Source organism: Abrus precatorius, unplaced genomic scaffold (assembly GCF_003935025.1).
Source record: "Abrus precatorius isolate BTA unplaced genomic scaffold, Abrus_2018 Scaffold2, whole genome shotgun sequence".
Lineage (NCBI taxonomy): Eukaryota > Viridiplantae > Streptophyta > Magnoliopsida > Fabales > Fabaceae > Abrus > Abrus precatorius.
The window spans coordinates 19666068-19693357 of record NW_020874362.1 but is presented as its reverse complement, the minus strand read 5'-3'; the positions used below and the strand labels follow the sequence as shown (position 1 = coordinate 19693357).

At 35.0% G+C, this 27290-nt stretch overlaps 1 protein-coding gene and 1 non-coding gene across 7 annotated transcripts; both read left to right on the top strand.

Moving 5' to 3' along the window:
- Positions 1–2212: 2212 nt before the first annotated feature.
- Positions 2213–2317, top strand: LOC113860359. Its single transcript, XR_003503812.1, has one exon. It is a non-coding gene; the product is annotated as a small nucleolar RNA R71 (small nucleolar RNA).
- A 10881-nt stretch (positions 2318–13198) lies between these two features.
- On the top strand, positions 13199–22219 carry LOC113858828 (serine/arginine repetitive matrix protein 2). 6 transcript variants are annotated; one of them, XM_027491595.1, is made up of 12 exons: positions 13199–13765; positions 13886–13928; positions 14464–14892; positions 17840–18159; positions 18237–18428; positions 18501–18698; positions 18821–18895; positions 18997–19063; positions 19175–20297; positions 20372–20428; positions 21552–21626; positions 21783–22219. In XM_027491595.1, exons 1-12 carry the CDS (start codon positions 13436–13438, stop codon positions 21826–21828), a joined length of 2955 nt encoding a protein of 984 aa, XP_027347396.1. In that variant the 5' UTR covers positions 13199–13435; the 3' UTR covers positions 21829–22219. The 6 variants fall into 6 exon arrangements, with proteins under 6 accessions (XP_027347396.1, XP_027347395.1, XP_027347397.1 ...); XM_027491594.1 differs by having other exon boundaries at positions 13235–13765; positions 18234–18428; positions 21783–22218; XM_027491596.1 differs by lacking the exon at positions 21552–21626 and having other exon boundaries at positions 13235–13765; positions 21783–22158.
- The last annotated feature ends 5071 nt before the right edge of the window (positions 22220–27290 follow it).

Below are 27290 nucleotides of genomic sequence, written 5' to 3'. Positions count from 1 at the left end.
TTTAATTACTTCCAACAATATCTCCTCTTGATCGCCTTCAAGCTTGGTGGAAATAATGACCGAGAGCTTCTCATAATGTTCTGGTAGGGGCTTCAACTCCAATGTGGGAGGTTACTCCACAGAAAGAAGTGATTTGGCACTTTCATTTGACAAAGTCTCTACAATATTCAAACCAAAGGCGTTAGATTCAACTGTACTTGTACTCAATACATCACATTCCAACCCTATAGAATTTTCAGGTTCATCAACATTGAAAGTAGTAGAATTTGCATTCAAATAATCAGAAATCTCAGCACAAATGTCACACAGAGAACTATTACAGGATTCACAATTGGAAGTATCTACACAATCAGAAAAATTAAGGAGAGAGTCTCCTCCTAGAAATTCAGACAAATTATCATCTATTAATTCATCAAGATGGTTAATGTGGAAAACAGAGTGTTCTTCATTTGGGTGCTTCATAGAAATCCAGTATGTTAAAGCAGACAACACTGTCTCCAAACTCCATAGTAAGTGATCTGGCATGCAGATCAATCTTCGTTCTCGTAGTCTTTAAGAACGGTCTTCCCAAAATGATTGGTGCAACACTATCCATTGACTCTTTCATGTCAAGGATGTAAAAATCAGCTGGAAAAATAAGGTCATTCACCCTCACTAACACATCCTCCACAAGTCCAGCTGGATGTGTTGTGCTCCTGTTTGCTAGCTGGATGATGACACCTGTGGGCTGCAATGGTCCAAGAGACAAAGATGTGAAGATAGATAAAGGCATAACATTAATAGATGCACCTAAATCAAGCATGGCATTATCTATCCTATTGTTGCCTATAATGCAAGGAATAGTAAACGTCCCTGGATCTTTGCATTTCACAGGCATGGAAGTTTTTGGCCTCTCAAAAAGAGCTGATACATTCCTCCCCATGTTCACTCTTTCATTACCCTTTAGCTGCCTTCTATGAGTGCACAAGTCCTTAAGGAATTTGGCGTACTTTGGGATTTGCTTGATAACATCTAACAAGGGGATATTGACTTCAACCTTTCTGAAAGTATCCAAAATTTCTTTATCAACCTTCTCTTGCTTCTTGCTAGGCTGAACCATTCTTTGAGGGAAGGGAATAGGAATGAATCTCTCCTCTTTGTCTACCACTTTTGGTTGACATGGTGTGGGCATAGGTGCAGGCTGCTCTTGGCTTTTAATCTCTCCTCTTTCACCTTCTGCAGCTAAAGTGCAACTAGGATCCTTCTCCTTAGGCATTTCTAACTCTTGCATCACCTTACCAGATCTCAAGGTAATGGCACTCACATTCTTTGGGTTTGTTACAATTTGTGTATGGAGATTGCCTGAACCTTGAGATTGAAGTTGATTTATGGATGAAGCAAGTTGACCCATTTGATTCTCCAAGGTCTTGATACTAACTTGAGTCTATTGTTGGAAGGCCTGACTCTGTTGCTTGAAATTGAGATTACTCATGGTGAGTTGCTTTACAAGGTCTTCCAAAAATGACTCACTCTTTTGAGGTGTAGGAGCTAGTGAAGGGGATGTTTGATGGTGCTGTTGAGATGAAGATGATGGATGGTGATGTTGTTGGGCTGAATATGGCTTGCTTTGTCCAGCTTGATGCGGTTGAAAATGGTTGTTGGTTGGTTGGCTAGAGCTTTGATGCTGTGCATTTCCTCCCCACCTTAAGTTAGGATGGTTCCTCCAACCAGGATTTTATCTATTAGAAGATAAACCCAGCTTTGTTGTTGCTGCAGCTGCTGAAAAGGGAATTTATTAGCATAAATATTAGCAGCGTAAGCTTGAGGACTACCTTCTGAAGATTCACTTTCTTGCAATGTGGGGCAACTATCAGTGAAGTGATCCGTAGATGAACAAATCCCACAAAGCATTGCTGGAATGGATGAAGATGGAGGTGTATATGCAACAGAATTCTTTTGGATGGATGCCAACTGTTTTACCATAGAAGCCAACTCATCTAACTTATGCTCTAGCTTATGTGAATCTGAAGTTTGAATTTCATTGACACGCCTGGACATGGGAGAATTTTGCCTTGTAGCAAATTGTTGAGAGTTAGCTGCCATATTTTCAAAGAGGTTTCTAGCGGCATCAGGAGTCTTGTCAACTAGGGCTCCCCCACTAGCTGCGTCGATCATGCTCCTATCCATTGGGTGTAAGCCCTTATAGAAGTATTGGATTAGGAGCTGGCCACTTATCTGATGATGGGGGCAGCTAGCACAAAGTCTCTTGAAACGCTCCCAATATTCATACAAACTTTCCCTTTCCAGCTGCCTAATACCACATATTTCCTTTCTTATTGAGGCAGCTCTTGAGGCAGGAAATTTTTTTTCCAGGAACAATCTCTTGAGGGTGTCCCAACTTGTAATAGAGTCAGGTGGAAGATAATACAACCAGTCTTTAGCCAAATCCATAAGAGAGAATGGAAATGCCTTCAATTTGACATGCTCCTCCGGAACACCTTGAGGTCTCATGGTGGAACATACAATGTGAAACTCCTTCAAGTGTTTGTGAGGGTCTTCACCTGCAAAACCATGGAATTTAGGTAGAAGGTGAATTAATCCAGTTTTCAAAACAAAAGAGGCGTCTACATCTGGATATTGGATGCACAATGTTTGGTATGTGACATCCGGTGCAGCTAGCTCCTTAAGAGTCCTCTCATCACCTGCCATTGCTCCAAAACTAGAGTCAACTGAAAATATAGAAGAGTAAACAGAAATTGGTGTCACAGATTGCAAAGATGCAGTAGGAGATGATGATGGTTCAGAGTGTTCAGAGTGATCAGAGTGATCCCTATGTGTCCTAATGTTCCTACGAAAAGTCCTATCAATCTCCTGGTCTAATGGATACAAATCCCCAGGGTTTGATCGGGTCATGCACTAGATATCAACTAACTAAATTGAAAGCAAATTGAGTAAATGAAATAACAAGAACAGTTTGAAATCTCTCTGCAGAATTATGCAGCAAAAGTGCAAAAAAACAGAGTAATATGCAGCAAAATGAGTGCAGAAAATTGAAAGTGAGTAATTGAAAAATTGCAGCACTTGAATGAAGAAATGATGTAGGAAATCTTGCAACAACAATGAAGAAACAAATCAAAAAATTCGTATGACTTTCAACACAACACAAAAACTCAAAATGAAACAAACACACTAACATGCAAGACACAAAAACAAAGTACCAAGCATGTTCAACATAAGTTCAGCACCAAAAATTCCCCGGCAACGGTGCCAATTTGATGAAACAATTTTTAGCTACTCGTCATGCAAAAGATTGTCGTTAATCCTCATCAAATATGCAAAGAGATAAATGCAGTACTAGGGTGTTGTCCTAGGTCGTCTCCAAGGAATTTTTGGTTGGGAACATACATCGAACAAGTGTGAACATATATTTTAAAGCAAGTAAATTGGGGGGAGGTTTGTCAATTTCTAGAATTTAATCAAGAGCAAAATGTAAACTAGTGAAATTCAATCAATTAAAATGAGTAATTCCTAGTCAATCAATGAGTTCCATCATTATTCTTTCAAATGATTTAGTAATCCCCTTTCTTTGCCTTGAATTAAGTTAATCTAACAAGCGAAAATTAACTTTAACATCCCAATTAAAATTACGCATCTTAATGGGCTCCAATCTCTATCCCTAAGATTAAGCAACCTCAAAGATTAATCAAAATTAAGCAATTTTGAATTAGAATTTCGTTGGGTAATTTAGGGTTCATTAAGCAATGTTCCCTTGTTGCAAATTCCATTTCATTCAAAGATTGGGGTCAATAAATTCAAGGAAAGAAAGATTTGTATTGCAATTAATCCCAAGAATTCAAGATTCATGTGCATTGACTAGGAATTACAAGGAAGTTTAGCCCTCCATGTGGATGGGCTTCACAAATGAAAGAAAGAAATGCAAGAACGTAAGCAGCATTAATGTAAATTCAACAAAATTCAAAAGGGAGATTGGAAATTAAAACCTATAGAGGACCCTTGGCTGTCACCCAAGACTCCAATGTTCTGGAAAATTGTCTCAATTTGGCAAAGGAAAAAATGTGTAAAGTGTAAAAGTCCCGTACCCTAATTCCTAAAACCTATTTATATTGGATGCCATGTCAGCATAGTGTCCACTTTTTGCTTTGAAAGTGTCCACTTTGGGCCAAAAGAGTGTCCACGCGCAGGATGAAAGGTTTGCTACTTCTCTGGAGTTGCCACTTTTTGTGCTGAAAGTGGCTACTCTGGTGCGCGTGGCCACTATTTGAGCCAATAGTGTCCACGCGCAGAAATCCTCCCAAACGGCGTCCTGGAGCTCCCTGGAGTGGTTACTATGAGAGGCAATAGTGGCTACTTTGGGTCCTTCAATTTCCAAACTTGCTGTAGTTGCCACTTTTGCTCTTAAAAGTGGCTACTTTGAAGCCAACCTTCATCCAAGGGCCAAAATTTCTCAAAAATTAACTTGGCAATTCTGCAAAATTATTAAGAAAATTAAAATTGCAGTCTATATCTATGTAATTAAATGCAAATTAACTAAAAATTAATAAACCTATGATTTTTACTCAAAATGTAATTTTTGCACTATTTACGCTATATAAGTCTAATTTTTCTATTAAGGAAAACTAAAAAGACAAGTAAAAACATGATAAAATGTGGATTCATCAGTGTCAAAGGTTAAGAATTGAGATATATGGACTATTAGGTTGTTTGACAATAATCATAATCATGACATGACAAGTCCTAAAAGTGTGTCTTTTTTTAATTATCATAGGAAAATGAATGCAACTGTAAAGAATCTTGTTGAAAGGTTTAATGAAGACGGATTACCCATTGCAAAGATTGTCTCCATGTTCAATGGTAGTGGTTCATCTTTTTTCAATAGAGATTGTTGGAATCATATGAGAAATGTTTGTAACAAGAATTTGGATGTTGGAGAAGCATAGGGTGTTTTAAATTATTGCAAACAAAGGCAAGCTCAAAGTTCTGTTTTTTTTCTATGCAATACAATGTGATGATGATGCTAGAATGATGAATCTTTTTTAGGTGAAGGCTAGATCAAGGTTAGCTTATGAGTGTTTTGGAGATGTCATCACCTTTGATACGAAATACAAAACCAACAAATATAGCATGCCATTTCCCCTATTTACTATAACAAACCATTATCTTCAATCAATTTTGTTTCGTTGTGCCTTATTACAAGATGAATATGAGACATCTTTTATATAGTTATTTGAAACTTGGCTTGAGGCAATGAAAAGGAAGAAGCTTGGGTCTATAATAATTGATCAAGATTTAGCAATTGGAGCTGTCGTGGCCAAGGTATTCCCAAAAAGTCATCATCGATTATGTTTGTGGCACATTAGAAAGAAGTTTCTTGAAAAGCTTGCACATATATATCACAAGATTCATCATTCAAGTGCAAGCTTAAGAGATGCATTAGAGAGTCGTGGATATTGGTTTATAATAGAATCACTTTTTTTTGTTGGTATGAATACTACGCAAAGGAGAGAGAGCACCAATTCCTTTTTTTTTACTCTTGTTGATTCAAGCACAACACTTTGTGATTTTGTGATAAAGTTTGAAAAGGCAATAAATCATCGATATAAGGCTAAAAAAATAGAGGATTTTGAGTCTAGACACAAATCACGCATTTTGAGTATTGGCTCAAAAATTGGGGAGCATGTTGTGTCAATCTATACTAGAAATGTGTTCAGGAAGTTCCATGATGAGCTTGCTAGTGTTACTCATTTTACAAAGGAGAAGGTAGAGAAAAATTGTTCGAAATACAAGTATCGTGTGTCTAATTGTCTTAATGCTCGAGATACATTTGTTGTTGATATAAACTTGGAGTCAAAGAATGCTACATGTGGCTGTCAACTTTATGAATTCAAGGGGATATTGTGTAGGCATATTCTGGTTATTTTTCAAGCAAAAAATATTGTTCAAATTCCTACTTAGTATATTTTGCCATGTTGGACCAAAGAAGCCAAATGATGCATTGAGGTTGGTGATATCGATATTCAAAATCATGAATAAGATGTTTTGAGAAGTATAAATGTGAAGAGTTTTTTTAGCAAATTTTCAAATTGGGCTAAAAACTCAAAAGATGCATACAACTTTATTTTGGTTAAGCTTCATCGTGTTTATAACATTGCTGCTAAAATGGTGACAAAAATGGGCGTGACCTTTTTAGAGTCAAACTAGAAAAATTTGATGTCTAAAACCTTAGATAGTGTCTCTAATTGCAATATCAAAGACCCTTACATATCACAAACAAAAGGAATAAAAAAGAAGTCTTTTGACAAAGCTTCTCATTTTCTTTATATCACCTCTCGATTTCTATATTGTATACTTTATTAATTTATTATTCTCTATTTTAGTTAAGTTCCATCAATTACTATTATAGAATTGGTTGTCAAACTTCAATTGTACTATTAAGTGGATTGGTTGCCTATCTTTAGTCTTAGTCATGTGCAATCAATATTCAAGGTCAAACATCATCTAAAGTCTACATGCATGTCAAATCCAAAGAGTTTAATGCAAGAAATAGAACTTTTCCTTACCTTGTTTAAGCGTCTACAGGAAGGTGATAAAGGTGTGGTGCCTATTGTAACGTCCTGAATTTTGGTAATATTATTTATTATTATTATTATTATTATTGTTATTATTATTCATATGTGTGTTGATTTTTTTGATAATAATGTTTATGTGTGTACATGGATGTGTGTATTTATGTGTATGTATAACTGGATAGGGCTGAGATGGGCTAAGTGCCTAAGTGCAGGGCGTGATACTAGGCTGTTCTCGCTGTAGCGAGAGGGCCCTGGGAGGAAGGACCAGAACTGTCGCCTTTTCACTATAGCGAGAGACGTCTCGCTGTAGCGACAGAGTGACAGTTTGGGGTACATTTCTAGGTGCAGTCTCGTTGTAGCGAGAGGGTCTCACTATAGCGAGATTCTGCAGAAATCAGGGTGCAGTTTCGTCTGGTATTTTCGCTGCAGCGTGAGGGCGTGTTGCTGCAGTGAGAGTGTTGTGACCAGAAAAGGATTTAAAAGGAGTTTAGGATTTGAGAAGTTATTTCTCAAAAATCCCTTCAAATCCCTTGACCCAGAACCCTTTTCCACCGATTAAATTGCCTCCAAAGCCGTTCGGGAGCTTGATTGAAGGTTGAATCCGTGTGGGAAACGCTTGGAGGTGAGTTTTAATGGTTAGGGTTCCATTTCTCATCCTCTTTTCTCTGTTTCTCGGTTTCTTGGAGTTCTCATGGAATTCTTCCATATGTTTAGGCCGAAATCTGTGTAGGGAGCACGTCCGTGGTCGAATCTGAGTGTGGGACGTCAATCCAAGGTAAGGGAGACTCTACCCTATCTCACTGTATTGTAATTCTTGTGTGTTTTGATGATTAATGCAATGTGGCTGAGATAGAAGATAGAAATTGTGTGTTTGATGGAAATTGATATGCAATGTGATGTATGATAGAATAATTGGACCCCGTGAAGGTGATTGTGTGTGATGGAATGCCATTGATTGGTGAATTAATGATATGTGAATAAATGTGGGCTATGTGCCGTGTAATGTGAAATGAATGTGGACCTGGTGCCGTGTATTTGAGTGCCATGTGGGCTGTGTGTCGTGTGTAAGCATGACTATTACATGCGTGAATGAAATATGTGTGAATGGGCGTGTTAGCGTCATTGTAATGTGTTGTGAATGGTTCAGCGATACACTGGGGATGTGGGAGATGAATACGGTAGAAATACCTTGGGGAAAAGGGAGTAGTGGTGACACCGACTGTGGAATGGGTGCACCACGGGCCACACACTCTCTTCCTGACTAGACCTCTGACTACTATCTTTGCTGAGCGACCCGTGACTGTCCACATGGTATCCGTGAGGCGGGGGTAACCGGCGACCATTCATGGTGTAAATCTGTGATCACAATGCTGCAGTGAATATGGCTGGCGTGCGTATGCATGAGTGTATGAATTATACTTATGGATGTGGAATGCTACTTGTGAATGTAATTGTTTAATGTATTGGAAAAGTATTGGAGGTGAGACTCTATGTTGACTGTGTATTTTTAGGTAGTGTAGAGTACTCACCCTTACATTCATTTTTCAGGTAAACAAGAAGATCAGCACCGGACTCAGTGAAGGGACGGATGGACTGCTATAGGACATAGATTTTATTTTGAAATTGTTGTAATTGAACTAGTCTTGTAGCAGTTATTTAATATTCATTTGTAACCCTTCACTTATTTCGAAATCTTTTATGAAAATTTGGTTATTTGATTTGCGAAATTATTATTTAATTGAAATTGAATTTAAGGTGTTACACCTATTCTCTCTTAGTGGCAGTCTCAGTTCTTTCTTCAAGTGCAGTGGCTCCTCTTGGTTAAAGAAAATGAAAGAATGTAAAGGGATGGAAATAGAGTCTTAATGAAAAAGGATGGAATGAACAAGATTGACTTTATCCAAGCTCTCAATTATCTTAAGTGCAACTAGAAGGAAGCTGGAATGAGTTACAACTAAGTGGATAAGGGAGTCTTTTGGGGTTTTTTGATGCTTAAATGATGTGGTGTAAACAAGAAAAAAAAACATGCAAGCTTTGAGGTCCTTCAAGAATGGCGTGAAATGGTGGAGTTTTTGCTGAACTTTCGCAGTCTCTCGTGAAAGGTTAGATGCAAGGTGAATATCTTGGTATGGTGCAAGAAGGTCGATGCAAGTACAACCAAGATAGAAATTTGATTAGATGCAAGACATGCATGACATTCTATTCGTTTGGAGGGTGGTGACAGGACATGTGCAACATTTCTTTTTCTTGGGTCACTCACCATTTTGCCTTACACGGCCAAAGGAGATTAAAAGAGAATGGAAGGTTATTTCATTAGAGAATTTGTCATATGGTGATGGAGAAAGATGTAAGATAGTGCAACAACACAATGTAGGTGTATCTATCACGATATTTTTTTAGAAATGATCTATGACATGCTAAATAATTTATTTCAGTATAAAATTTTTGCATTAGAAAAAAAGATTAAAATTTGACAAAACGTGAAAGTCTAACATTCGGTAATAAAACAAGGCATTATAATGAAATTTTGAATATGACTATATATAATCATCCATTAACAATATTTACATCAGAGTTACTTGGCATGGAGCTCAAAATACAAATTTTTATAAACAATATCATTATTGAAGGCTGTAGCTAAATAGTCTAAACCCACTACTAAGACCTAGACTAACAAAATACATAAAGCTATAATCTTCACAAAAGCACTTAGACTCTAAACATCCTTCATCTAGACCTTCCAGTATGAGAAGTAGATGTCACACCTACTCACATACCACCGTATAATCATTGCAGCACATACATGCCAACACTAACAAGTGCAAGGGTAAACTTATATAACTAGCAGTAATTACTATAGAATATAAAAGTATCATAAATGTTTTATACAACTCATACAATTCTCAGCAATCAACACAATAGTTCAACTCATTCTCAGCTCATTTAATGCAAATGCAATATTTCAGTTCCAACTGGTTTTATAGCCTAAGTAATTCAGAGGGAACTATTTCTGGTCTGGGAGTGACCCATCCTGGTATTTGGATCCAAACATAGCACAACTCAATATTTCTATTGTTACATATCTAACTACCTAAACATGTAACTCGGCTCTAGAATGATAAAAATCAATATGATACAGTACAACTATATATATATATATATTCATTCAGTCTTAGCAGCACAGCCATGTACATATTTTCATAATAAAACTAAGCAACTCACAGTATTAATCAAATATTTCAGCATGTCATTTTCTACCAAGTATTCCAAACATTCATCAAACAAGAGAATAATCTACTCAATCATACATACTCTAGGTTTTAAATTCATTCATACAACAACTTATTCTCAGCTAAAACAAAATTATTTATATAAATATCTCAACATCTACGGAATGAACAGGGCTGACTCAAGTAAGCTCACATTACCTTAAATGGGTTTTCCTAATTCAGAATCTTCATGAGTCCCAACAAAGAAAACAAGTTCCAAGGGTCTCAGATCTCCTTAATATCACAAAATAGAAGACTTTTAAGGAGGAAAATCAAGAAATAAGAAGTAAAATAGGAGAACCAAGTCCTAAGAACTCACCTAGATCTGTACTTAATGAATGTTTGCTCTTGGATCGGGAAGAAGTTTGGCTTCAAGAAGATTTTCTCTAAGGGATGAAAGTGAGAGAACAGAAAAAAAATAAATGAGAAAGGAAGGCTATCTAGTGAGAAATGAACGTTTCTTTGCGTTTGGGTTCCTTAAATACTCTTCTAGGTCCATGCGTACTCGCTTGAGTGAGCTAACTCTCGTTTGAGGGAGCCCTACTCTCACCTGGACAAGCTTATCCTTGCTTGGGTAAGAAAACCAGACAGTGGAACTACCTAAATTTTTGCTATTTTTCCTTGAGCGAGAGAGATCTCGCTTGAGCAAGCAACATCCTTGCCTAAGCAAGATTGAATCCAGAGAGCTACCCAATTTTCCTAAAACTCCTTCCTTGAGCGAGTTGTTCTTTGCCTGAGTGAAGTTACTTCTCGCCTGAGTGAGATCCCTTCTCGCTTGGGCGAGAGAACAGTTAGGTAAGTCTTATCGTATCTAGCTTGAGCGAGAGTGAGACTGATCCCACTTGAGTGAGACTCAGTCTCTCTTGAGTGAGACACCCTACACCTAGAACTCCCAATCTCTTCCTGAATGAGGCAATACAAGTTCTCGGCTATAATCCCTAGGTTATCACATGCACAACACACTTAACAATCAATCTTTGACTCGCACTGCTAATCACATTCAACAACACCATCACACGACAATATGAATACACTACTCTTCATCCAACATGCCCAAAGTGCCATTTCAATTGGCTATATTCACTGAGGAAGGGAATAATTTTCTTTTCTAAGGAGCATTTGTATTACGGGTTGCAAGGTTTGTAAGTTTCATGCAGTTTCACACTAACCTCATAGGACGATTAATAAGAAAAAATGAAGGCCTAACATGGAAACCTAGATGAAAAAATTAGAGCAAGTCTAGCAAAAATTTAAAGGTGGAACATTTATGTGATTTTTACTTTTATTGAACAATAAAATTCAAGGATGCAACATTTTCACGATTTAAGAACTCTAAAGATGGGTCATTGTTCAAATATTACTAAAGATCTAATGTCTCATCCATAATTTAGTGTACATTCATTAATAATTAATTTAAAGCAACAACGAAGTCAATCATATACACTAGTAAAAATAAAAAGAAAAGAAGAAGATAAAAGGTAAGAGAAAAAGAGAAAAGAAAAAAATTCACCCACAAATTTCTCTAATTACATCTATATAAGTTAAGAAAAGCACAAGTGCTGGTTGAGGGGTGTTATCGGTGTCAACAGTAGCTTCAAAATCATCATTCAATAGGGGCAAAAATTTTAATCAATATAAGAGTTCTTTGAGTCCAAAAACAGTTGTGGCTCCCAGTAATACACAAAAATAATTTTTATTCACTCCATTGCAACTAATTTTGAGGAACTTTTGGAAGAGTTTGAGAAGTTAGATAAAGGTAAATTAATATATTTTTTACATGCTATTTCATTTCTTTGTAATAATTTAAAAACTAGTCATTATTAAAACTTTTTATTCCATTAATATTGTTATTATTACATAGAACTTTTACCATCTTGACAAGTAAACAAGGACAATTCAAATATTGAATATGATTAAAAGGTTCAATTTGGTATGAGTACTAGCATTACAAGACTTAAATTTAGATAATTTAACTTTTTTTAACTACATTTTTCATAATCACAGACATATTAATGCTAAATTGCATTGCATGACTTTTAGTTGCATTATGAAAAAAGAATAGACCAACAATAAATGAAAAATATTGAAAAAATTAGAAGACATAAACTGATTATGCATCGTTGTTGTGATTTTTTAGTGAGTTTTCAAGGATGCTAATTACATGTATTTATGTTTGATAAATTTGTATATATTATGTATGTGAATATTTAGATATGAAATACTTATTTGTGAGACATTTATATTTTTGCATTTGAATATAAATTATGCATTTATATAACAATTTGGAAATCTATTTATTGTGAGATTTTATATGTTTATGCACTTTGTATGTATTATGTTTATATAAATTGTGACAATAAGTATATAAAAATTAAAAATCAATTTAACCGACTCAAATCAAACCACATGTATTTGGACAATCTTTTACTTTAAAACCATACCAAACCCACACCACAAACATATCTTCTGTAAATCCTTGATCTTCTCCTATAATTAAAGATTGGAGAATATTCATAACAAAGAAATAAAAAAAATTCTCACAGTATGTTATCACGTGTCTTTTTATATATATCTTTTTGTTTTTATAGAGTTGTGTTTTTTTATATATATATATTTTACAATCTTATAAATATTTATATCAAATTAAACTAAAAATTTTCTTTTCAATTAAATAAATTAATCTCAATAAATGCTTAAATTTCTTGAAAGTGTAATGGTTAATTGTAAATCATAATTAAAATAATACTCAATTAATTATGTTAATTTCAAATATTTTTAAAATAAAAAATTAGCATTATGTGCTTATATTTAAATTATACTTTTATTTCTATAAACATTATCCTATTTGTTTTTTTAAATTTATATTTTTATTATATTTTCACTTACCAATATACATAAATATTTATTAGTTATGTTAAAATTATATTTGTATAATTTGAAGTTAAATGATTTAAATACTTTTACTCAGTAATTATATTGATTACTCTTGGAATTTGTAACGAATACACATTTTTATTTGATTTAGAAGTTGTATCTATAAGTTTTATTTTATATTATTGTGTAAATTATGTATAATATTTTTAAAAATAATAAAACAAAGAATGTGAAAAGAATGAAATGAAACTTTTGAAATAATGCTAACCTTATGACAAATTTCTTGTAATTATTCCTATTTTTAAAGTGTGAAGGATAAAAACATGTCTAGTAAACTTAGTTTTTTTAATTAATTTTTTTTATCTCTGTTTTTTTTAACATGCATTTAAAAAGTTGTATAATTAAAAATTAATGAATGATATAAAATGTACTGTTAATTGTACATAAAATTTTATTACATAATCTCATGCACACTTGAAAAATTTATTTGATTCTTTTATCTCATACATAGAAGAGACTAGAGTAGGGAGTGAGAGGGAGAAAAGAGTTTGGTTAAGAAGCGGCGGGCCACACGGTCTCTGGCTGAACCCTCTTCTTCCTAAATTCCCCCTTTCTCTAATCTTTCGTTCCGCAGTTTACATCAAAACGAAACGCATCACAATCCAAATTCCATAACCTCTTTATCTACGCACCGATTCGTCAAAATCAGAAACCCCCCTCTAATCCATGGATTCGTTCCAGCAACCTCACGGTTACATGAGGCCTCCACAACCGCCACCGCCGCCGCCGCACACGGCGGATCCCCACCACCACCAACACCACTTTCACCAGATACCTCCGCCACCTCCCCAAGCTCCTTGGTTCTCCACCCAATTTCAGTACCACCCTTCCCAAACCCCCTCCCCTCCGGCGCAGTGGTCTCAGCCTCCGCCGCCACCGCCGCCTCCTCCTCCGGCGAACCCCTATTCGTACCATCCCAGCCAGTTCCCTCCTCGTTCTCACTTGCCTCCACCTCAGTTCCCACATCACTCCCACGTTCCTCAGCCTTATCCTCAGGTGAAATTTCTTTCTTACCCTTGATGCTTCTGCGTCTTCTTTTCTTAGTACACTAGGGTTCTTCTTCTTTTTGTAATTTCCTTTGAATTGATTCTTCTTTTCTGCGTGAAAATTTTGTAGGAATGGAGCAACCCAAGCTGGCCCCATAACCAAGGCTATCCAGGTTAGTTGTTAATTATGTGCTTACGTAAGAAACGTTTTCTTATTTCGTACCAGAGTTAGGGTTTGGGTGTTTACTTTTGGCACATAAAAAGAAAAAACAAAGAATGAAAAGGGGCGCATTGTTTTTTGTCAGTTAGTTGATATATGACCATGTTATCTGGCCAAATACGTTGTGTTTATTTTTTGTCATTTTAAAAATGTGATTTGTCTTTGTGATTCATTTGCATATATTCTTGAAATTGTTGTGAGTTGTTCCTTTACACTGAATATTGAACGAGATAGATACTTGTGTGCGTATGTGGAAGTTGTGATCAAACATATATGCCACTTTTCAGTTGTCGTTTGCAACAAGTATTTGTGATAATTGGTTTGTCATGCTGTCATTCGATGATATGGTTTTGTGTTGCCTTGTGTGCGTGTGTGCCTCTGCATGCTTTAAAGTTATATGTGGCCTCTTGCAAATTTGATCCCCCAATTTTATATTCTTTTGTAATATTTTGGACATTATTTTGCTTGACATAATGATGTAATGGTAGCCCATAAGAATGAAGAAGATTGGGCTGCTAAAGCCAGGGCCTGGGCTGATGCTAAGGCTGCAATGGAAAATCAGCATCCACAATCACATTTTTCACCTGCTGGAAGATTACAAGAGCAAAGCCATTATCATGATCAGTATCAGCAATCTGTTGATTCACGTTATGCTGACGTTCAAAACCAATCTCATCCATCATCAACCTATCAACAATTTTCCTTCATGGATGCATCTGTGCAGCGGCTTTCAGGACATTCCCAGGAGGCTGCACCTGTCAGTTTGGAGGCATCTTATACATCAGATGGACATTCATACAGTGCTAGAGAGGGGACCGGTGTTGGAGATTTGACTATTTCATTCGAACAAGGAAACTTGTCAACAAATCCATCAGTTCATCAGCAGGAGGTACCTTCTAGTTATAGTTCTGTTGCAGGTAATTATTTATTTAGTATATTGAAATTGCAAGTGAAGCTTCTGTGGAAATGGCTCATAAATCAATATTCTAAAATTTGCCTGTACTGTAATAATTGTGATGTGAACCTGTCAAAGCTTGGTTCAAAGAGAATGGTAGTTGGAATTGCATGAATCAATTGATTCATGCAATTTGATGTGAGTCCTCACTCGTCAATACAGATTGCATAGAGTTTCTTTCTGTCATTGGAGTTGCACGCTGAATTGTTAGAAATGGGCCAGAATAATAGGAATCACAAATTTGTTGCTTCCAGCAATACAGATATTAGAGGGGCAATGTGGGATGCGTAACCAAGTTAGTTTTGAGTGGATGGTGTGGCTAGAATCATAATGGCTGAGAGGTCTGAAAAAATATTTGGTCATGCCATAACGTTACCTGGATTGATAGACACAGTGCCCCAGTGATTGGGGCATGTGATTTTGTTTATGCTCCAGGGATGACAAGCCTCTGGTGGTGGGATACTAGGATGGTCTGGCACAGACGGTGAGGGTGGTGGGAGGTGAAATACACTTCAGATCTGTAGATCTAAGGTGGACAGCTGCCAAGTTGAGAGAAACCCTGGGGACAGCTGAGAGAAAAAGAGTTTCGGTTGCAAAGTTCTAGTAATTAATATTTAAAGAGAGAAAATCATAAAAGAAATCCAATAATTAATGTATTGTACATATGAGGGAAATAAATTTATTATGTTCACTGATATACTTTGTTACTTAAGGTAATTGATCATGAATCTTATGATCCACAGTATTTTTTTATTAGCAATTCTCAAAATGGGTCTTCTGTTTTGTGATTTGATTTATGGTTTGATAGACACAAGAGAGACCCCCTTCAACCCCTCCCTTCATGTTATCTGTGCTATCTTTTTTAAACAAGTATGCTATCAGCCTATCACTATTCTTGTGTAACAAGTATGACTGTATAGATTATTTTTTTTGGATAGGATAAGAAATGTTATTATACAGTATAACAGATAAAGAGGAGTAGAGGATAAGGTATCTACTGAGAAAAAAATGCTGAAGACAAACAAAAAGGAAAAACACCCATAGGAAACACAAATACTAACACAGCCCAAGGACTGCCCATAATGTCTCCTCAGAACTAAGAAGCTATTTCCATTTTTTACAAAAAGTGAAAGCCTAGTGCTGAAGTTCCTATTATACCATTTCTGTACTATAGGTATTTGGCAACAATGCAACCTTTGTCTCCTCACCTAAGAGAACAACCAGCGTTATCCCCATTAAATCAAGAAGTGATTGCAGATCATAGAAATCACTTGCATAATTAAATCAAGAAGTGATTGTAGATCATAGAAATCACTTGCATAATTGCAATGCACCTACTAGAAATGACTTCTTCACTCAATGCCCTCACTTTAACCAGAATGTATCCACTTTTCAATATCTGGATGCAGAGTTGGCTTTTCAGAACCACTGTTAATAGAATTACATCCTAGAAGACTACTTTATTCTTGTTCCCTATGGGATCACCACAGCCACTTCACACTTGAAGTGTTGTTGACTGCAACACTGTTGTTGAGAAGAAAGCTACTTTACACCTTGTAAACTACCATGAAAGTCAAGACACTTCTTAATTATTTGTTAGTCAATTTTCCCATTAAAACATCTGGAAGAAAGAGTGATAAACTGGACGACGTTGATTTTTTTGTGTGTTTTGATGCCACTTGGACTTGCCTTTGTCATTCAAAATAATAGATCTGAAGTTGTTTTAACAGAAGGTTTATTTTCTTGGTTTGAAATATTAGGAACCGTGTGAAACTGCCGATACTTATCATATCAGTGGTCATTTAATTTGAAAAAAATCTTTAGTTTTTATTTTCTGTTTCAACATTTAATTACAAAAATGTCTCCTTGTTTTCCACGTTTTTTGTTTTTAATAGTTTGAATAGGACTCAGTGAAATTGTTTTGGGCATTAAATTGAAATTATGGATGCCTAAAAGTTTGTTCCTATACAAACTCTTAAAAAATAGGAAACAAAGTGAAAACAAGCTGACATTTTTGTAATTAATGCTATGTTTGGAATTTGGATGAGAGGAAAGAGAATATGATAACTAATGACATTTTTATAAAATAGTTGACTTTTAGAAACAAATTTCAATTTTTCTCTCTTCTCATTTTCTTTCCTTTGAAGTTTGATCCAAACATAGGGTAAAAGTGGAAACAAAATAAAACTGAAGATTTTTTCAAACTGAACAGTCCCTTATATTGTTTCTATGTGAAGCACTTGAGATGAGGACTGGGTGTCCCAAGTTGGAAATGGTTGCATGTTGGCTGTGACTTGCCACCATCCAAGTGATTACTAATAATAAGGTATATTTATATACTGATTCATAATTCCTGATGAAGTATCTATCGTAAGTAATGATTGAGCAATACCCTTTAATTACTTAATTGTACCCTATTACTTAGCTAATAATTGAACAAGTTGTTTATGAGAGGTGTCTGCTTAGTATTTTTATGTCAGCCATCTTGTATCCTGGGCATTATTTGGATATAGGGGTTGTGGGGAAACCTATATCTTGCATAGCAGTGCATTGCCTTATCTACAATAATCACCTCATCTTCACTCATTTACTCAGGACCTGGTCAGGCAATGGGTGCATTATTCCATCCTCCCATCATTTATGCTGGTTTGTGTCCTTGTGATAAGTAGCATGCATAGTTATAATACTAAAATGTTGTCTTTCTAAACATTGAGTGGGAGAACTGCTTGTAGGAATTATCACTGAGAAAGATTTTCTCAAAGATTACTGAAATTTTTGTAGCTTTGATGAATGTATGCATGCCCTTGGACAGCATAATTGTAGGTCTTTGGGGACTACAATTTGAATTTCAATGCTTCCTGTCTTCTCTTATTTATTTTCCCATGTTCAATCTAAATATTGACTTACAGGTAAAGAGGCTGCTGATCAGATTCAACAATCATACTCAGTATTTCCTTTATCAAGTTCCTCATCTCAAGAACAGCGACATGTGCAACCATCAATGCATGCACCACCCTTTGTATCTGGCAGCCATTCAGTTGAGTCAGCCGTCAGTCTTGCTGATCAACCATTAGATTTTGCACCTAGGTTTAGTCGTGATAGTGACATTCAAATGCAGTCAACTTATAATCATCATGATTCTAGTACTTCAATGAATAACTGGGCTGCTTCTGTGGCACCTGGTGTTGGTTATCCACCAATAGCTCCAATTCTTTCCTCTGGGCCACAGGTTTCAAATTTAACACTTTGGTTTTCTAGTCTACTTATGTTTCTTTTAATGTGCTTGACACTTAGTTAATTTAGCAGCATGATTCTTCTATTACCACTCCTGGTCATGTGGCACCACCATTTGGAAGGTTTCCTGGTCCTGGCCTCCCTTCAACTATACCACCAAGCGGTGCACCCTTTACCCTTAGTACAGGAACTACAGTTCATCCTACTGTGGCTTTCTCTGCTGATGCATATGGGGTCTCTGGCATTCCTGATCGTCCTAAGAAGGTAAGTATATTGCAGAACTTAATGCTTGGATAGATACACGTGATGAAACCTCATTTTGTGGTTATTCTTCAGGCTTCTGTCCCTAATTGGCTTAGAGATGAAATAAAGAAAACAGTCATTACTGCTTCTTCCGTAGAGCATTTGAAAGAGGAAACCACATTGGTAAATGATGGTAATGATAAGTCATATTTGAAAGGTGATGAGAGTCATGAGACAGATAGTAAAAGCATTGATTCATCTAGATCAGCTGAGGATGAGGAGGATGAAGAGGTTTCACTTTTTACTACTGAAGTTTCCTTATACAAAATAAGTTCTTTTACGTATATTTTAGTTTTGTTATTGAATGTTCATTTTCTACTTTGGATTTAGTATGACACATATTTGATATGTAGGATCAAGTTGAAGCAGCTAGAACTGCAGCAATCAACCAAGAAATAAAGAGAGTTCTCACTGAAGTTCTTTTGAAGGTAAGCTTGTTTGAAACACAAATTGTTATCATTTATGTCTGTGTGCTGTCTGTACCAGAGAAAAAAAGTATGTTGTAGTTCTAATTACAGCTTCTTCTTAGGTTACTGATGAATTGTTCGATGAAATTGCAACCAAAGTTCTTACTGAAGACAATCTGACTACTGAAGGTATTTGTCTGACGTCTCTAATTTTCTCTTAAATGATGTGTCTATATAGATGATTTTATGCTAATGGTGGCGTATTAAAAAATTTACGTTCTAACAATTTGTTTTCTGCAGTGGGTCATAATGTTGTCACTTCCAACCATATGGCATCAGAATCTCCACCCACAGCTCCTGTTCCCAAGGCCTCTGCAAAGGTCTTAGTTCCAGTCAAAGAGAAGGAATTAGAAAATGATGCTGTGAGTGAAAAATCTAATTCCATCTCTCCTGGGGATGTTTTAGGTCTTGGAAATTATGGTTCTGATGCTGATGATGGAGACGATGAAATTGAGAGTTCCAGTGTGACAACTCCTGCAAATGATGCTGCCTATCAGCCAGGAGTTAACAAACCCTTGGCAGATATGCATGATATACCTGTTAATAGCAGTTCACAACTTGAAGAGCATAATTTGGTCAGTAATATGGTCAAGACCAGCTCATTACTACCATCCAGAAATAGCAATGGTGCTGCTACTGAGCAATTGCATGATGTTAAGGGGACCAATGAATTTGATCATTCACGTTCTTCCAAGGTGGTTTCTGAAGATATTAAAGATAATGGGCATAATGCTATAGAAAGAAGCCACAATAGGCTTAATGGCTTTAGTTCTAAAGATAATTCAGGGATACAAAGATCTCAACTGCCTGGAAGGAATGTTAGCGTGGAAAAAGCAACAGATGATCATCCAGGTAGAGAAAGCAGAAGAAAATCAGAAAAAAATGATCGGCCTGACAGGAGTACTTCTGAGAAAGGCTTTGTTAAGGAGGTACGTAGTAGTAAGACTGGAACAGATGAAAAAGGTAATGAAAATCATAGAAGAAAGGATGAAAGATATCAGAAAAAGGAAAAATCCGATAATGGCAGTGAAGTTAAAGAAAGAATGAAAGATCACAGTTCAAGGCATGGGGAGAAGACAAAGGAATCAGTGTCAAGAAAAAGATCCTCTCATGTTGATGTCAAGGATGATAGGAAGGAAGCAGAAAAAGCCCGTAGAGCTAGTGGCGCTGAAGATACTATCCGCAAAAAGGAACATGCGAAGGATAAGGGGGAACATAAATCAAGGCAGAAAGATGGAAGTACTTCTGACCGGCACAAAAGACGACGTTCATCTTCAGTAAGCAGTAGAGGTAGAATCAGCAAGGATCACTTGATTAATCATGCTGGTGATTCAAGTGGTGAAGGCTCAGATGGCTCAAGAAGGTTTAAAACAAATTCCATTTGTCCCTCATTTGTCTGGTTGTCATCTAGTGTCTCATATCATTTTTGTAATGCAGGAAGCTGCATTCAAGAAAACGTGATTTATCACCGTCTCCAGTCAGGTCTAAAAGAAGGTATTTTTTAAGTGATTCCTTACTTTGTTCAGGTTTGCAATATTGAAGTTTGGGTGTGTTAAGCATCTTGCAGATGTTGAGATGAGCTGTCTTCCTGTTTCACATATAATATCTTTTGATCACAGTAATTATAGTAATTCTCACTTGGTTTGTGACTTTATAGTGTGTTGATTTTTCTTGGTGGTTATTAATAGAAACTTGGTATTTATCGAATTGGTTTTCTTAGTTATTGTGTGTAAATTTGAATCTTAGTACCATGGACAAAATTAGGATAGATAGTCTAATAGTCATATTACCACTCTTTACTTTCTCTGTGTCTGTGTTTGAACTTCTATGATGACACTTCCTCCACCTTTTCTGCACTGTCCTTAAATGATTTCAGCTCTTGTTCAATCTTCTCACGACTTGAGGGCCTGGGGCTTAATTGCTTGCTTCCGGCAATCTTGTGACTATATCTGTATCTTACTATCTCAATGGCCAGAAAGTTCAATATTTGTGTCTGCATTGTTTTCGGATTTTAACTTTGGCCCTCTAACAGCTTTTATGTATTTTTCCTCTTGTTTGCGTGATAAGAAATTTTTATTTGTATATCAATTCATGTTTTTATACTTTTATGATTTTGCCAGTTTGAGGATTCTGAAACTGATACCATCACCATGTCACAGAATCAATCATTTAGGTCATTTTTTAGTTGAAGTTAACTTGTTGCATGTTAAATGGAATTTTTTCTTACTGTTCAAGCAAATGTAGTGATCCTATTTTCATGCGTCCTTTTGTCGACTCTGTTTTGTCAATTTATCTATCTTCAATTTATTACAAGACATTAGAGAAGAGGGAGAACCATTTAATTTTGTGCACAAATTTGTGGCATTTGTTTATCCATAATTGGAAGGATATCTGTACCCTGAATCTAACCAGCATAGAGAGTATGTCAGTGGTACATTTGTAGTGTCTGGTTGGTAAACTTTTGATTGTATCTTCTTATCTAATTCTTGAGAAACAGATAAGATTTATGGTAATAGGCTGCTTCTAATGGAGCATTGACACTAGACCAGGTTGAGTTGTATTTATGAACTTTGTATACTTTAAACTCACCAAGCCAGTACGGTGGTTTCATTTTTAGACAAGTTTCGCGGTCTCCTCATAGCAAGCGTTCTCAGCGCAGGCATTCTCCCTATTCTTCTCTTGATACTTCCAGGTTTGTTGCCATAAAGTTTTTCAAGATTAAGATTTATGTTTTTGAGACAAACTTCCATCATCATATAAGAATAAGCTGCACAGGTGAATTTGTCAGGCTTCATGGTTTACCTTACAATGGTGCCTTGTTTATTTACGGTGTTTCCTTTTAATGCAGGGGAAGGAGGTCAAGATCCAGATCTCCTGTTCGGCGGCAAAGATGACTGATGTGGACAGAAATGATTGTCATTGCATCTACCAGGATCATACAATAGAACATAAGTATAAAAGTGTCCAGTGAAGCTTGTGATGTTCAGTGTTCACAGGGACTGTTGAGGAGGATTAATTGGCAGCCATGACTCTTCTTTATCCATTTTTGTAGGTTCTATGTACCGATACTGTTCGTTTCCTGGTTTGCTATTGGAGAAGAGTTGGATCTGTGCTGTAATGTTTGAATGTATAAAAAAGAAGCTGAAGATAGATTTATCTTCATTAGAATTCTGGTATGTATTTAAATGCTGGCAGTATCATAGTTTGCACTGACAAATTCAATTAATGGGTAAATCAAATTTTGCTGGAACCGTTAGCTGAATGGTTGATTAACAAATTAATTTGCTACCCGCTTGTGTTCTTTTAATTCGTTGTTAATACACGAGTTGAGCGGAGAGTCCTGGTTGTTACCTATCATAAGTCTAAGGTTAAGAAAGCACCGTGCTTAGAATTATATTTTAGATTATTGATTATGTGGGTGACTAATGAGCCATGTCATCTCAGTTCGGACTTTTGTTTGATGATTGTTGGATCATCAAAATGTTGTGTGGAAATCGTGAGGAAGCTTCAATTCTAATTTGAGAATTCTATTCCTTTATTTATTATTAGGAATGTTTATTATTTTTGTGTCTCTATTATCACTTTTATTTACATAATTTTTATTTAAAATATTTTTATTATTAATATGGTTATTAGAGGGAAAAAAAGACATTTTAGATAAAATTACATAAATTGCTAATTCCCTTACCTGGGGCTTATTTCTCTAAAATTTATTAGGCCATTTAGAATCACAACATTCTTTCTTATAAATCTTTTGATTTTTTTTTTTTTTCTAATTCACCAATGTGAAACTTTATTATCTTTAACATTCTGCCTTGAGTTAGACTAAAATTTGACCTAGTTGTGACTTACATTTTAACATCTATTTTTAAAGTTTCAAGTTTTGGAACTTTATCTCAAATCTCTCTCTTTATGCCCGTTTGAGCTTATTTTTCTTTTATTATTTTAATGTCACATGTTTATTATTCTGTTTTCTATTTGACTTCTTTTTTTGTCTTTCATTTTTGTGGACTTGGGCTCTAATACCATATTAAGATTTTTGGTGTTGTCTCAATTTAAGAGTATGAGAAAGTGAACTTTTAAGCTTAAGTGACCTATTTTTCTAAAATATTTTAGACAATTTAGACTCATGACACTATTGATCATATATATTTTAATTTGTTCTTAATTTATTAATATAAAATTTCATTATCTTAATACTAACTACTTTATCATCCTCATCATCTTCCTCTTCTATTTTAGAACTACATTTCATTTCATAACTATCTATTACAACCAACATTCTTGATTCACCCAAAATTCATTATTATTAGAACTAGTAGAATTGAGTTAGAAAAATTCAACTTTATTTATATAACGCCCCGAATTTTGTAACTCTGATTTAATTATTAATATAAGTGTGTATTGTTATTTAAATATACATTTGGAGTTATATTGGTGATGAATATATATATATATATATATATATATATATATATATATATATATACCTATGTTGTGGTTGAACTGTGAATGTTGACTTGTGATTGGATTGAAAAATGCTTGAGAGTATAAGTTTATATGATGTTGTATAGGTATTCTCATTGTAGCAAGATTATGCAGAAAACAAATGCATTTTTGTATGATATGTTTGCTTTAGCAAGAATGTTGAGACTCTTAAGGTATTTGAGAGTTTTAAGATTGGGGAAACACATTTCTTCACTTCCCTTCCATCTTTCTCTCGTTTTTCTCAATTCCTAACCCTATTCCACCGATTAAAGGGCCTCTAACACTGTTGGTGCTCTAGATTGAAGGTTGTGATTGCGTTTTGGACGTTTTGAGGTAAGTTTCATGAGTTAGGGTTTTCGTTTTAACTCCTCTTTCATTCTTCTCGATTTCTCATGGATTATCCCATGTATTTAGGACGACAATTCGTATAAAAAGCATTTTTACCGTTGATTTCGTAGTGGGTCTTCATTCCAAGGTAAAGGGGGCCTCTACCCTATCTCCTTGTGTTTAAAATTTGTTTACATTGTTAGGTATTGGAATGTGGTTGAGATAGAATGTAAGAAATTGTGTGTTTGAGTATGATGTAACTGAATATGTGCATACATGTCATGTGTGAAAATGATTACCATGATACAATTGAGAATGTGCGTAAATGTGTGTGAATAGCATGTTAATTTTGATTGTAGTTTGTTTGGAATGATTAAAAAACTATGAATAGTTACAGCGATACACTGGAAGTGTAGAAGAAAAAGGATAGTGGTGACACCAACAGTGAGCGTGAGTACACCACATGCCACACACTTTTCTCTTGACTCAGCCTCTGACCAATACCTTTGCTAAAGGGTTTGTAACCACACACATTGTATCCATGAGGTGGGGGCTAACTGACAACCATTCATTGTATGAAACTGAGTAAGTTCTTGAAGTTGAGAGCATCAGTAAACTGTGATCACAGTGCCACAGTGAATGTAATTAATGTGCAGTGAGCGCACGTGTGTATGTGAATTAATTAAAGGTGCAGTGAGCGCACCTTTGTATGCTTGTTGTGTGGTGATTATTATGTGGTCTGATTGCGTGGTGAATGTAACCATTTGTATACTTGTTTAATACATAATTTACTTAAATTTAGAAATGTTTGAAATATGCAAGGTGAGTTTTCCTGCGTATAGGTGTAATAGTGTCGATGACTCATCCTTACATTTTATTTTTTAGGTGACCGAGATGATTAACACCAAGCTTAGATTTTATTTTGAAAATTGTAATTTGTTAAATAAGTCGTGTAGCATTTATTTTGATCGAAATTGTAATTCATCCCATATTTTGAAATACTTTATTGGAACATTATACGTGAAATTATTTCAAATGAAATTTTTTATCATTTCCTTTAAATTGTGAAAATATTTTATTGAAAATAAATAAGGCGTTACAAATCACCGTTGACTCCCTTCCTAAAAAACACCCAATCATTATATTTTTATGACCATTCATTGTAATATCACCACAAATGTCAATACATCACCTCTTAGTTGTAATTATTGTTACTTTATATTTTCTTTCAAAACCTCACTGTTACCATTGACACACAGCTACCATGCTAAACTAACCATGATTTTCAAAAAATTCATCAATTTAGTGATGACATGTCATTTTAGCATGGTCATTAGTTGGTTCTATTTTCTAGTTCCAATGATGGTAAATTTTGGGTGAGTGACTATATTTGGTTGTGGTAAATAATGATGAAATGTAGTTCTAAAATAGAGGAGAAAGATGATGAGGATAAGAAAATAAAAATTGATTGAAGATTATAAGAATTAACTTATAAAAGATTTTTTCAGAAACTAAATTGATTTGTTTCGTTAAAGATTTTTTTAAAAATTATATAATTAGTTAGAAATTTTTTAGAAATCAAATTGACATTTTCTAACTGTAGAGTATTTGGAAAATAAATTAATAAGTTTTGAGGAAAATAAATTTTGATCCACGTTACTTTGTCACATGATTAAATTTTATATCACGTTAACTTATCTATTAGAACAATTAATATCTATGTGATAACAAAGACTATAATAATCAATAATTGCATACGTTGAGAATTAAAATGAGATTTTTGCTTAATTTAGAGAATTTGATAAACTTTAAAAACAATGGAAAAATAATGATAGTTTACTCGATATTTTGAAGCCTAAAGTAGCAATTGGACATACATACAATTGTTGGATATAGCTGAAGGATATGCTTGATCCTTACCAACTGTGCTGTCTCTTTAAATGCTTTTTCAATAGCTCAATTAGTTGGTATTTGATTTACACTTTGTTTTGTTGACTCTCAAATTTTCTCAGAACAGAGCAACACTAACTAACTGGTCTCTCAAGACCCAACTAAGATTATTCTGGTTTGTTGTAATATGTTAACATAAGAAATACTGTTTTCTAGTTTCATACCGAAGTTAGGGTTCTGATGTTAATTATTAAGTTCACTAAAAAAGTAGAGTTGAGGGTTTTCAATGTTAGAGGCAAGCATATAGCAATATTTCAACTAGACCACCAAAAGAATTATACAAGACTGAAACCATCGCAACTATAAGATCTAGAAATCTATATTAAGTTCGCAACAATTCAACTAACAATAATATAATTACTCTTATCACCAACAAAATAATAAAGTTAAGACCACAAAAAAATAATAATGAGTGTCTAGAAAAATAATAATAAGTTCATATCATAAAATATAAATGTTGCAGTGTAATACTAGGGTAGAGTTAAAATTTGCGTTGAAATGTGCTTTGATGCAAAAATAAAAAATAAATTTTTTTTTTCTCCTTTTGTTTTGTTTTAGAATTGAATAGAATTAATTTTGAATCATAGATAAACTTGAGTTAAAATTGATGTTAACCGTAAACTTTTATCGCAATATGTATTTTTTATTGAAGGGTGCGTGAATTAATTTTTCATCTATAAATCAAATATTACTATATAGATAAGTTGAAGGGGGATAATCAAGGTATGTTTTTGGTTAAAATGAACTTAAGATTAAACAATTGATTAACTGTAACTAGGTTGCCAATTTGCATGTTTCTGCGTTTGTTTAACCACCTTAGCAGCGTTAAAGTGAATAGCTATATTTGTGTCTCCTTTACGCATGCATTTGATAATGGCCACATGCCATTCGTGATTTCGTGAAGCAGAAAACTTGCAACACCATTGAACTTCATTAAGTTGTATTTTACTCTTGAAATGAGTTTATATTTTCAATAAATAAAATAACGTAAACAAAAACTGCTATCCTAGTTTGACTTTTGACTATCTTCTCATAACATCCGAATTCAACGTCTAAGAGAAAGGAGAAAGCGTATTTCTTTTCTCTGTTATTTAATTCACAATTCTTGTTACTTCCGGGCCTTGGAGGACGCCAACGTGCTTGTTACGTCAAATTTCACATGTCTTTGTAGTGGGTTTGTTACAGATGCATGTTTTCTTTCTTTCAGGTAAAGCATCACTCATTCTCTTCTATAACCCATGAAGTGCTGACAGAAAAAAAGATCAGAATTTTCTCAGTAATCAAGCCATGAAGGTCCTCTTTTATGTTCTTTGGACTGCGTTCTTCAATGTCTTTCAAAAACGTGTTAATCTTGTATTTTTTATTGACAGGTATCTCAGCTTGAGCTCTGGTCAGTCTGGCTATCTGGGTTTGTTTTGATTGTTCTCTCTCTATATGCTACTCAGAGATTACCTTCATTCAAGGATCATAGCAGAACTTCCAAGTTCAACAAAAATGCTATTTTGGATTCGACAAGTGTTAGTATTACCATATTCACAGCTCCTAAACCGTTTAAGGGCTCTACTGGGATTAGACAGACACTGGCTGTTCG